At 38.8% G+C, this 13,394-nt stretch overlaps 2 protein-coding genes across 4 annotated transcripts in view; one reads left to right on the top strand and one right to left on the bottom strand.

Moving 5' to 3' along the window:
* Positions 1-3,092, top strand: part of PLPP1 (phospholipid phosphatase 1) — a 59,636-nt gene extending 56,544 nt beyond the window's left edge. For both annotated transcript variants that reach the window (XM_064736910.1, XM_064736909.1), the window contains exons 5-6: positions 411-587; positions 2,641-3,092. In XM_064736910.1, coding sequence (XP_064592980.1) covers positions 411-587; positions 2,641-2,766 — 303 coding nt within the window. In that variant the 3' untranslated portion in view covers positions 2,767-3,092. The remainder of the gene's footprint in view (positions 1-410; positions 588-2,640) is intronic.
* MTREX (Mtr4 exosome RNA helicase) overlaps positions 3,087-13,394 on the bottom strand; it is a 42,514-nt gene continuing 32,206 nt past the window's right edge. The window contains exons 20-27 of one of the 2 annotated variants that reach the window (XM_064736908.1): positions 12,380-12,490; positions 11,898-12,086; positions 10,058-10,221; positions 8,631-8,736; positions 7,367-7,423; positions 6,800-6,962; positions 3,519-3,623; positions 3,087-3,209 (exon numbers count right to left, since the gene is read on the bottom strand). In XM_064736908.1, the coding sequence (XP_064592978.1) occupies positions 3,157-3,209; positions 3,519-3,623; positions 6,800-6,962; positions 7,367-7,423; positions 8,631-8,736; positions 10,058-10,221; positions 11,898-12,086; positions 12,380-12,490 (948 nt within the window). In that variant the 3' untranslated portion in view covers positions 3,087-3,156. Of the gene's footprint in view, positions 3,210-3,518; positions 3,624-4,582; positions 4,688-6,799; positions 6,963-7,366; positions 7,424-8,630; positions 8,737-10,057; positions 10,222-11,897; positions 12,087-12,379; positions 12,491-13,394 lie in introns of those variants that run through there. The other variant, XM_064736907.1, reaches the window with a different exon arrangement.

Genomic DNA, 13,394 nt, shown 5'->3' with positions numbered 1-13,394 from the left:
GTGACTGGAATTGAGAATGAAGTTTAAAAACTTGTCAGCTCTATGAATAGTAAATGTAAACTATTTTGTGTATAAGCCTTACATGTAGTTCATGCAGGAGTAAAATACTGGTTTGACTTCCACTGGATTCTTTTTAAGCTTAAGTGGCTCTAGTATTACCAGGACCTTTATCCTGAAAATACTAATTTGTCATATTGGTACAAATGGAACAATATGATGGTGTTATATATAAATAAAGTCCAAAACTATCAAACCCTGCCTTGGCAGCCTTAAAAGTACAACTATAGCACCTGGAACAGCTGTGAATATTACTTCAGTAAAATTTCAATCAACTCTTTGAAAAGACCCAACACAATTTTGCTGCATCTGTGCTTTCTGCATTTTGTAACTAATTTCTCTTTTTCTTTCAGCTTTATCTTCAGGCAAGAATGAAAGGAGACTGGGCAAGACTTGTACGTCCTACTTTACAGTTTGGTCTTATTGCTGCATCCATCTACGTGGGTCTCTCACGTGTTTCTGACTACAAGCATCACTGGAGTGATGTTTTAACAGGACTTATCCAGGGTGCAGTGGTAGCTGTGCTCATTGTAAGTAATTCCTGAGGGGGTGGGTGGGTGTGAATGCTGCTTTTATGAACAGCACCTTAGAATTGCAGGCTCTGTTCACAGAAAAGCAAACCTGTATTTCTAACGCTTCAGAAATTGCTGAAACAGGGAAACAACTCCTTGAACTGGTTGTAGCAGTAGTACTTTGGGGAGTGAGATAAATGGTAGTTTTAGCCATTGGACAACATGACATAGCCTTTGCTCAAGAGCTTTTCAAATAACTAAGATGGAAATGGTAACTGCAAACCAAGGCCTCTCTATATAAATCAAGCTTTTTGCTTCTAGCCACATTTGAAATCCCAAGTACAATACCAAAGAACATAATATAAAGTAAGTTTTATACAGTAAACGGGGGAAAAGGCCTTGAATGAGTACAGCACCAAAGTGTCTGCCTTTGCCACCTTACACAGTGGTTTTTCAGTCTGATGGGAAACTAAAGCTCTTCTGCACCATTTCTTGTGTGCATTCCTAGTACTAAAAATGTGTTCACAACAAGGAACAAACATGTGAAGCTCAGCTGTACTGATGAGTATAAAGTTATCCCAGGAAACAGACACTTGCCTAAACTTGTCACAGCATGCCCAGTTGTCTGAGTGACAACAATTGTACTGGGTCTCACCAGAATGCAATGGCTAATTCATCCATAGATAATTTTGGATCAATGGGAATGAACTGAGGTCTTACTGACAGATTCAGTTATCAAGAACTGAGGCTCAGCTGGGAAGAACAACCTCCACAATAAATGCTTTGTCAGCTTTCTCAGGTCAGAAGGGCTCAAGACAAAGCTGTCTACTAGCTGCAATCAATAATCAAATCTTGGAGCAGCTCTGGGAAATCATACAGGCTGCATTAGCTGTTACTAAATGGCAACATGTTGGCATAATCCTACCCCTTTTTCTAACAAAAAGTACAGAGAGTAAGAAACATCAGAGATCAAAGAGGTGAGAACACTTTTATTAGGAAAACAAGTTTAGTCAAGGATGTTGGATGATTCAGAAGGTGCTTGGTAATACAAGAAAGAGTAGAAAGTAGCATTACAGAGAGTAGAGTTGAAAGGTCAGGAAATTATTTTAAAAAATATACACTAGCACCAACCACCACCCTCAGACTCTTATTTGAAAGAACTGATGAGTTCCTCTCCAAAACCAGCAAGCTGAGGTTAGAGCATAGCAGCACAGCAACTGCAAACAGATCATCACTAACTTGAGCTGAGGGAATCTGGCATTAAGTGGAAGCTGAAACTCCCCTGGTCTGTAGCTAAAGCAGTGTGCTGGATCATCAGCCAGCTGCCAGCGTGGTGGGAGATTGTTTCTTCTGCCACGGACATTCAAGTGTTCTGCAGTTCTCGGGGTTGCAGTGGGAGGGGAAGACACAATACAGGAAGGGAAAGGATTGTGTGAGGCTCTCACTTATTGCACTCCAGGTAGCACTGTGCCCAGCACATCTGCTATGGGACTTGGTGAAATGAGCAGTGGAAGACAGCAAGCTGCAGAACTGGATCAACCACCTGTCTTGTAGTGAGGGAGATGTCTCCTAGCTGTGAAGAAGTGAGGTGGTATGTTTAAAAGACTGCAGGAAGGAACTACATAGGTAGAGCTGGCCTTACAGGTGCTGGGTCCAGCTAAAGCACCATGTCTCCTGTTCTTTTCCACCTAAATTACAGAAAAAAAATTTAACTAAACTTGCATTGTGGGCCCTCCAAAAGCACATTTTGCTCCTTCATTTAGAGCTGTTCAAACTATGGCTGTTGTAATGAAGCAGTGCCTGGTAAGGCAGTCAGTTAGCACAAGCCTTGAATTTGGCTTAAACCATCAGTGACTAACTGGTCAATGGCAAGGTGAAAAAGCTATTGAAAGAACAGATGTCTGAATCTTGTACAAGACTTCCCTGCCATTTTTTAATGTTTTAAACTGATTAAGCTTTTTATTAGTTCCAATCATAGAATTTGCCTACTGCAGAACCCTTGTTTCAAAGACTTGTGAGTGCAGGAATAATTTAACACTGATTAACGCTTAACACTAATTTGTTCACTTAGGTTGTCTATGTGTCAGACTTCTTCAAAGTGAGAGGATGTACATTTCAACCAAAAGAAGATTCCCATACAACCCTACATGAGACTCCAACAAATGGAAATCACTTTGGCAGCAATCATCAACCATGAAGAATGACCCATATCAACTATATTGCTCTGAATGAAAACAGTTTCACAAGTCTAACTCTGTAATATAAGTAATTGCCTTTAAGGGACTGCTGCTGCTCTTGGATGCTCACTTTACCTGTATATAGTAACATCTACCACAGTTATTGTACATCTAAACTTTAAATTTCTGTTGGTTCAAGCTCTTGCTTAAAAGAAAGCTATTATAATTGTAAATTTTTATTGAAAACTGTAACAAGTTATATTACATACACTGCTGTTTGTACATGCCTTGTTGAATCAACTGTGGTTTAAGTAAACACCATTAAAAGGAATTACTTGATATGGAAGCCACATGTGACACTGATGAATTTGTTCCATCATGTCAGTATAGTTTCTGGAAGACATCTGCTGTTACAGGTAAAGGCTTGCAGCAAACACAATATCTCTCTTGATTTTTGTAATCCCTATTAAGAAGGAAAAAAAATATTAATATTGAAGAGTCTTAACTATAACAACCACTAAAGCACAGTTATAAGCATGTTACAGGTTATTAAATGGAAGTCATTGTATATCCATTTTTAGCCACCCTTAAATCACACTTTGTAATAAAGATGTTATCTGGAAATACAACAGCAATGGTGCTGTTTACCACACTGTCAACATGAGAAGGTTTCAAAACTATTCACCTTCAGTCCTCACAATCTGTGCAGCCCCTTGCCCCATCACTTTTCCTTCTAAAATTGCTTAATGTACTGTAAAAGTGAAGTACATACCCTCTGCAAACTTATTTTCCAGTTCTGTGTTCCCAATGGCTTTTGCAGCCTGGCACATCTGCCGAAGCAGTTCTTCTAGCCGCCTCATGCAACGAATTATGCTACCTGTATGAAAGAGCAAGGGACAACGTTGTGCCACATCGTGTAACCGGTCCTGAATTGCTCAAAGTAATTGTTCCTTCTACAACCCTGTTCAATTTATCTAGAAGCCAAATGTCTTAAACTTAGTTTCTGTTTGCACAGTAAATTTCTTTGTGAGGCATTTGCTTGAAGGTGTTTCCAAATGCTTGTCCTTTCTACTGTCTTTACATTCTCTAACTAATATTTAATCACACTACTTTCTGGGCTGTTGAGTAATTCCTAGCTGAATTTTTCTTTCAATAACTTGTTAAGACTTCCTCAAAAAGCATAGACCAGTAGGAGATTCACAACTTAGCTGCCTCAAGAACTACCACAGGTTCATTTTGGGATTATTTTTTATAAGCCTTAGTTCTTTTGTTGGCAAAGGCAGTAAAACAGTAAGTGATCTATCTTACCAATCCTGAGCTACTCAAGAGTCCATGGACCACTCTACCAAGCCATTGCATGGTTACAATGACACACATAAGCATCTTGCCACAGCTCCTACACTGCAACCAACACCCACTTGTGATTTATTATGCATTTATCTCCTTTTTGAACTTTCCTCACAGCTCAGCCCAAGTCACTGCTACAAATTTCACAAAACAACTCGAAATGCTTCTGCTCTTCTGGCCACAAGCAAATAGCATCCTGTTTGGTCATCTCCTCCAGCAGCATCTCCGACAGTCAAAATTACTGTAGGCAAAATAACTGCTAATGGGTAAATATGGGATGAAGGGCTTGAGAGCAGCCCTACTGAGAGGGACTTGGGGGTGCTGCTGGATGACAGGCTATATGACCCATCAATGTGCACCTGCAGCCCAGAAAGCCAATTACATTCAAAGCAGTGTGGCCAGCAGGGCAAGAGAGGTGATTCTGCCTCTGTGCTCTCATGAGACCCCACCTGCAGTGCTGCATCCAGCTCTGGGGTCCCCAGCACAGGAAGGACATCAACCTGTTGGAGCGAGTCCAGAGGAGGGCCACCAGGATGATCAGAGATGGAACAGGTCTCCTTTGAGGACAGGCTGAGAGAGTTGGGGTTGTTCAGCCTAGAGAAGAGAAGGCTCCAGGGAGACCTTATTGTGACCTTTCAATACATGTAAACATTCAAGGTCATGTTGGATGGGGCTCTGAGCAACCAAATCTAGGGGAAGATCTGAGTCTCTGCTCACTGGAGGGGGTTTGGTTTCTACAACGTTTTTACTACCCCTTAAGATATAATATTTGGGGAAAAAAAACCCCACAGTATGAAAAGAGCATTGTTCATAGCTCCTGGGAAAGTGGGACATGATAAAGTTAATGCTTCTCTTCTAAAAAGCATTCATAGGGGCTCACTAGGCCATGACAGTTTCTACAGTGAGAACAGTTTGTGTAAGAGCAGCAGTTTGTAAAACCTGTTGCAATGACAGGAGATGGAAAAGCCCACCCGTAGGCTACTGAGCACAGAGCACACACCAACACAAGCAACCTGAGGGCAGCTGCCCCGAGCATGGCAGTGCTGCACTGGGGCTGCCCTGGCTCAGCTGTCAAAGATCCTGCTCATCTCCATTTACAAGGCAAACCGCGACAGCCGTTCCAGGGAGTACTCGTTACAGGCAGCGTAGCTGGGCTTGCTGCACACAGAGTTTTATGTTCAAGAAAACTGCAATTTTAAAATGAATTATTATTGTTTATACTTCCATAAAGCAGGAGCTGGTCTGCAGTTAACACATAAGACATTTAACTCTGTTTAGCGTTCTTCCCTAATGGCTTTTAAAAGCTGCTCTTATTTTTATTTCTTCCCACCACATATTTCAGCTTAAAGACAAGGTATTTTCATAAGCAAATCAATGCTACTCCACTTTGTGGCAAACACACTTATTCTTGGAACACTTAGGCTTATTTTGTATTCTGATTTTCTTTTAAATCACTACAGTTACTTGGATAACCAAGGAAAACTACTCTGGAATTTAGGAACACAATCCATTTCAGGCACACATAACCAACAATGGATGCCTGAAGTGCTTCCCTTCATTTTGGATGCGGACAGAAAGCACAGAAAACCAGCCTACTGAAAGTTAAGGGAAGAATCATGCATTAACCCCTGTTAAAAGAGATGACCTCAAAACAGGCCACTAAGATCTCATTTTGAGGAAGCTGGCACTATTGAGTAGAACAAAGCTGACTGTCTCAGTACAAATATGGTAAATGGAAAATGTTACTGCCCAGTGTATCCTGAACATTAAAATGTCAATGTAAAACATAAGCCAGCTGCTTCAATGTTCCACATACTCAGGGTGCTTCCATAGCAAATGGAAGGCTCAGATACTCATTGAAATAGGAGGGATCTGCTGACTGCAGAAGCAAAGACTGCCAGGATTTGTACTGCTCAAAAGCAACTTTCTTCAGAAAATTCCTGGGTCTATGCATTGGATTACGTGCATGAATTATGTGCATGAATTCCCTTTATAAGGGAATCTGCAAACCTTTGTGAAGGAGAAAACAGCATTTGAGGGAGGCAACAATGACACTAACAACTTCAAAAAGGAAGACTCCTAAGAGTGGTGCATCCACCCTGCTCTTCACAACTTCCAACAGGCTGGTTTTTCATTCTGGCCTGACCTTTAGTGTTGACTGTTCTTGTTTGACAACCTCTAGGAACCAAATTAATCCACCTGACACGTTATATCTAGGCTTTGCAACTATCTCCATTGCACTTCTGTGCAAAACTATTCAAAAGAGAGACTTGGTTACCACTTTTCACTTCTGTCATCATTAAGTCAGCAGGAAGAACTGGTTATACCAAAGAAAAAACAAACTTAACTATAATGAGGACAAATGCAAGACCTGTACTTCCTGATGACAAGCATTTGGAACATGGTGTTTTTCCCTTTAACTAGAAAAAGTAAGCATTACCTTTTGTTGTAATGCTTAGAATTTCTGAGTTTTAGAGAAAGTTTTTAGAATACAGAGATATCCCTTTATAAAGGGAATCTAGATTCTAAATCATCATCAGTGTGTAAGTATAAATTTAAATATATAGTAAAGAATTTTTCCCCACTTGATTTTAGCCATACTGATGCTTGAATATATCTGAGTTTACGATAAGGTTATTCAGTATTAGCACTCCCTGCTGTGGAATTATCAACTCATACCTTCTAAAGAACAATTGATTAGCGTACCTTCAAAGACATCTGTCATTTTGCAGATGTGAGCAAAGTTAGCTCCATTTGCCCATGTATACACAACATCCATTAGGTTGGGTCTGAAAGAATTCAAGTAATTTTCTTCATCAGTTTCCAGTTTTGCTTCTGCTGACACCTTGGCAATTCTTTTTGCACACTCCTTTAAAATAAAATATTTTGTATTTATATTATACTTAACCAGAGTAAGAATTTAAGTAACAAAAAGACATGCACATTATTAGGTACTGCATTACAGGATGAAGTTTTCTTTTTAGTGTGAAATTACTCATAATCAGAAAGTAAACCACTCTTTACATGAAGTCTGTCTACACTAAGAATCTACAGTGCAGCAAGCAAGCTTATAAAACTTTTAGAGGCATGTTCTAAATTAGCATAAAGATTTCTTGCGCACCATATAATGTATTATTAATTACACATTGCAAAATCACATGCAGTGCCAGCTGAATTCACTGATGGTGCAAAATTAGGTCTTCACACTTATTATACATTACTTACGAGCTTTGCTCGTGTTAACATTAACCCTGAGCTCAGATTTCTAATTACCTGCATTTGCCGAAGTGGTCCTGCCAACTGTTCAGTCAGTTTTGGCATTTCACTGGACTGAAAAAGAAGATAATAAACAATCTCAAGTGCTCCCATACATTTGCTCTATACCAAATTAAATGTAAAAGCAGAAGTTCAATGCATGATACTGCCACTCTACATTATTCCAATATATTCTCAAACATATTGAGTGCCAAATATTAAATTACTGAATTCCCCGAATGTTTGTTCCTCAAACTAGACCAGAAAACAAAATCTTTCTGTACAGTATACCAACATTATGAAATGCAGCACCTGCTTTCTGGATACTTCCAAAATTCCCTCTATTTAGCTGTATCATAGTTTTCAACTGACAAATGAACTGCTATTAACTACTTCAACAATTACAAGCTTTTAAGAATACAAAATGTTTTTAATAACTTAAGCATCAGTGGCAATATATGAAAATATGGCTTTTCAAAATACAGGATTATCTTTATGCCCTAGCTGTTTAGACTCAAGTACTATTGCTGAGTGAATCCCAATATTCTAATTAACAATGCCTTACCTTGGTTTCCCTTCTAAAAACAAGCTGAATGCATTAGCATCTGCTGCCACTGGTTTTTCCATATTTAGAATCAACCTGAGTGTTACATCTTGCTACCTACTTGCAAAAGTGTTTCATATGGAAGTTTATTTTTACTAATTTTCTGGAGTGATACTACCCTTTTATACAGCTTGCAGGTGGAAAACAGTAACATCTGGTATTAAATGCCCATGCTTTTAAAAACATATGATCTGATTTTAACAGCCTTCTGGGCACCAATTCCATATGGTACTGCCATTTCAATCAATAGTCAAGGGTACTGACCATGTAACGTAACACAGACATGTCTGATGATTAAATATATGCTGATCCCAGAGTGCAGGGTGCAGTTATTGCTCAGCATCTTCCTGAGATAATCATTCTACATTTTCAGTTATATGGAGGGGTATGTGTGTATTAATAGCAGCACATGCTGACAATCCAATGATACTGCTTCATTGCAGAAGGAAGACTGCAATTTAACACAACCTTTGGAGTGTCTCTTGAGGAAAGAGACCTTAGCATTGAAACTGAAATGTCTTCGCCAAGTTCAACAGGAGTTCATGTCAAACATCTTAGGAAGCAATCAAAAATGTGCAATGGCTCATACTATTATGACCAATTTCTGCAATTGAATAAAAAACAGTATTGTTAGAAGGCAGGAATGTCTAGAGGTCTTGAATTGAAGAAGTAACTCACATTCTCTTGAAACACGAAACAGCTGAGTAGTGCAGTTGCCTGCTCTGCAGACAAATCATTGAAGAGACCATTGAACATCATTTCCGTCAGGAGTAGTTCATCAGCACTAAAATAAAAAGAATGAAGCTTAGGGGAAGGACTTACTGATATGTAATTTTTAAATGAAGAACTAATAATCTGTTTTCTGAAGCAACTGGATATGGATTAAAAAACCAGCATCTTAATTTTACTGTCAGAACACAAAATACACATACACACAAACAAGTGTACTAGCCTCTCAAGGAGAATGCTAATGATTAAGAGACTGCAATAGTATTTTAAATAAACTAATAGCACTTACTGAACTACAATAAAACTCTCCCGACAGATCATATGAGTTAGTATGAATAGCTGAGTTAGTCAGTTTCTCTCAGACAGAATATCAAGAGATCAGAAAGAACCAGGGAGTTAGGTAACTTCAGAAAAGGACTAAAACTAGTACTGTTGCTGCTTAGAAAAAATTCAATTGGGTATTTCCAAAATACTGAAAAAAGGAACAAACTTGCTTCAATTTACTTGAGGAATAAAGACTTAATCATGATTTATAAAAGTAACTACATGATGCAGATACAAACTCCAAACATACTTATTTGGATAAAATGCCTCTATTTTTGGGGTAATCAAAAAAATGCATAGGATGGGAGAAAAACAATGTATGATTTTTTAAAAAGAGAGATGTGTAACTCAAACCATTCCAGACAGTCAGGAAGTAGATAAAACTCAGATTCAGCTTCCCTACCTGGTATCAGATTTTGCAAGACAATTAGCTATCAAATAAACTTACCTGTAAGACAAGGAGTACAGCAGTCACTGTGACTTTTAAAAATACAAAATCCTATCAAAATCTGAGTTACACTGTAAGATATTGAAGTCTGATTCATTATTTTTTTCACCTTTTTCAATATATATGTACCTGATAAATGTATTACAGTAAAATGCATCACTTCACAGATTGCTATGGAAGCAATTTCGCTCTATTGCAAACCTGTCAGTGACTTGGTACCTGCTGACAATCATTGCTACGCTCATTTCTGACCAACAATCCTGGTCTAATGTCAACCACAGAAATCAAGACCTTCCCCTCATGCAATGTACAACATTACATGAAAACACATGCTATTACGCAAGTCAGGCACAAAAAGCCTATTGTTTTGCCATTTTCATGTCTACATTTTAATTTTAAAACCTATTGTATTTTGTCCTTAAGTTGCTACTTTACTTATGCTGCTTGAATCAGCATATTACCTTTATTACACAGAACAGAGTCTCTAAAGAATCCTTTTCTAATTTTCTCAAAACTTTAAAATATAAACATAATGTACTAATTTTAGCAAGGACAATAATGTGTATATACATGACAATGAACAGTTTGCACAGAAGCCAGTTACCTGCTGATTTCACAAGCAACCCGTCCTTTCATCTCAATAACATCTGAAGACGTGGCAAACCCCAGTCTTCTCAAAACACGCTTGCGGCATTTGAGTTCATCCATTTGCAGGACAGTTCTGGCTTTCTTCAATTCTCGCTTTGCTACTTTAATATCCATAGCAATCTGGGTGGGGGGCCAGAAGAAGAGGAATTACACCTTGCTGGTTTAACAGACGCAACTGTTTTAAAGACATTGTTTAATTTACATAAATGCCTCGGAACAATGGTATATGAACATACTACTTCACAAGTTGACTTGCCTAAGAATTCTAAGAGGAAGGTTTAAAACTGATTTTATAATAATAGTAAAAAAGCCAGCTCCATTTACCTACTGAAATCTCTGGTAAGCCTGGGAAGTTGAGCTATTTACCCACAGTGGGAAACTGTCCTGGGGTGACGTTATGATGCTTGTATATCCCCATTCATCTGTTCTGTGCCTTTAAGACCGGCTCTGAAGAGTGGAAGTTTTGTTTGGGTTTCTCTTATCAGGCACACAGAGGAAAGCAGTACATAAGGCTGTTTTTTACTTCCAGCTTCAGCTTGCTGCTTTTGCTTGCTCTCTTTTTCTGCTCTTGCTTCTGCTCTGCTTTCTGCCTCTGCTTATTAGCTAGTTCTAGCTAAACAGTCCACATTGCTTCCTGGACTGTTTCTCCTCTCCTGTTCCTGTGACCATCTGGAACCTGCTCTGGACTGGGACCCGGGAACACCGAAGGTTTGGCTGCAGCAGCTGGCCTAGCGCCGGAGGGACTGAGAACAGAGCAACCACCCCCGAAAGAGACTTTCTGATTTTGTCATCTTTCTCAGAGCGGTGTCATCGGGCATTGTTCATTTTGTGTGCTGGGGGGTGCGGGGACAGTCAAATAAACAGGTTCTTTCCACCTCTCTCCGAGGAATTTTTTTCCCGAACCGGTTGGGGGGAGGGACCGTGTGGGTTTCGCTTTCTGGAGGGGCCCTCCTTTGCAGATTCTTTAACAAATTTGCCCTAAACCAGCACAGAAACAAACCAAATCAGTCCACACTAAATGACAGAAAATTCTCTGTTGAGAAGTGAGCACTCATCTTCTAAGACCTATACTAAGTCTCAGCTAACCAATTATTTAATGAAATGTAAGCCAAAGGCATAATTTTCTGCTATTAGAACTTCTCCAGTGGCTTGCAGTTCATCACAGTCACCATCTACATCCTTACAGCAGACACCTTCACAAAAAGCTGCTCGGTCAATCAGGTCTTACCACAGGCAACTCTGTGCTGCCCATTCCAGAAACACCTCACTTCTGTGAAGTGGCTCCTGGAGAACCTGTTTTCTCAAGCAGCAGAAAAATATGAGAGCTGGTTTTATGCATAACTGATTTCAGCCTAAGACAGTACAACTCTATACAAAACAAGTAATTGCTTCCAGGCTGAGAGTCAGCTCAGGAAGCAGCAGCACAATGATTTCTCTGGTGCACTACTCAAGCTAATAAGCCCCATCAATTCAACTTAGGTTTGCACAAATGTATTAAACATATCAATTAAAATTATCTATGAAGACTTTTCCTACACAGCATTGTGCTACGTCTAATCAGTGAAAAAGACCCCTGTAACCTTCTAATTCCTGAAAATTTCCTCTGAAGCTTTCTTTTCAGATGTACATTTGTACCAAGGAAGGGCATACTACCAACTCAGCCATTTTGTTAGTGAGATTCAGTAAATTTAAAAGAGTTGATTTGGGCTTTGCAAATAAAAATAAAAGGAAGTAGAAAGACAACCTCCCTCCCCCCTCTGTAACTAAACACAAAGTAATTTGGTTTGTATCTTTACCTGTGCTTTTTTTTCACAAAGTTTGTATATGGTTTCCAAGTTTGGATCGTTGTGAAGAGGATGTGAATACATCCTATGCTCAAATGCCTCTATTTTTTGTATTACTTTTTTCAACCCTTGGTCCTTGATGCCCATGTCATCAATAGGATCTAGTAAGGGTACTCCATCAGGAAAACGTCTCTGTACCTCCTAAAATGATGAAAAAGTTGGGTTTTTTTTGAAGATAAGTAACAGTAAAATAAGCTGGCATAACTATAGAGACACCGGAGGCTGTAATGTTAAAGTTATGTGATGTTTCAGGAGTTTTCAAAATCTGTTTAAAATTACTTGACAAGGAAAAACAATTGACATTGCGGCTGCCAATGCCTTTAAAGAGTAAGGGTGTGACAGAAACTTTACACAAATTTCTTTACAAGTTGCCTTGGGTTTAAGAGTACCTCACTAAGCAGAGCAGAGTACTTACACAGTCTAGTGGAACTTACCAGTACAGATTTTAACACACTTTGCCTGTTATCAATAGGCCTCAGGTCTTTTGGTATGTACAGGCGGATACTGCTGATAGCTGAGACAAGATGCACCAAAACAGGAACAACCTATCAAAGAGAGTGCAGTAACTCATAAATCAGTAAAAAACATACCTCTTACTATTGGTCCATGGCAAAACCTTTTCAAGGGAAAAGGAAGACTTAGTGCTCAAGAACACAGTAGCGGGTAAAGGAATATCAGAAAGCAGGAAAATGCAAACAATAACCTAAAGCATTCACAAAGAAGAAAAGTAATTGTCCAAATGGGAAAACTCTGAATGCAGTTACATGTGGAGAGAGACTACAACTGAAAACAAAACAGCAACTTTTCTATTACCTTGCATCTTACTTATTGGTATACCTCTTCTGATCCAAACCAGACCAATTATTGTCATATACTTAACTAAGAATGCTACCAGCAGAGAACATCAAGACAGAAAATACATCTTCCTAAGTAGGAAAACCATCATGACACCATGAAGAATCACTACTGCATTAAACTTCAAGGTTTAAATGGAGTTTCTGAGAACAAACCTGCAGACAAATTACAAGGCAGTGTAACTGTTTGTCTTGATATTTGAAATATCAAGGGTTTCAATTTGGAAATTTTAAATAGTGCAAATATTTTCACTTAAAAAAAAAATCAATTTCTTTTTAGAATGAGAGCTTTGCAAAGCTGCCCAGAGAGGTGGTGGAGTCACCTTCCCTGGAAGGGTTCAAGAAACAACTGGATGTGGCACATCGTGCCATAATATAAGTGATAAGATGGCGTTCAAGGGTTGGACTAAATGATCTTGAAAATCTTTTCCAGTCTTAATAATTTTCATAAATAAAAAGGAATTCTGTTCCAGAGACAAGATATTGCTAAAAAAAAAGCATCTGTCAAACGGTACTACTAAAAATGGATTACTTTAATTTATTAAGAAGGCAGAGTTAGGTGTACAGATTCTTTCTCTTCCTTAAATGCATCAGA

The sequence above is a fragment of the Zonotrichia leucophrys genome, chromosome Z, assembly GCF_028769735.1.
Source record: "Zonotrichia leucophrys gambelii isolate GWCS_2022_RI chromosome Z, RI_Zleu_2.0, whole genome shotgun sequence".
NCBI lineage: Eukaryota > Metazoa > Chordata > Aves > Passeriformes > Passerellidae > Zonotrichia > Zonotrichia leucophrys.
This window is presented reverse-complemented; position numbering and strand designations above follow the sequence as displayed.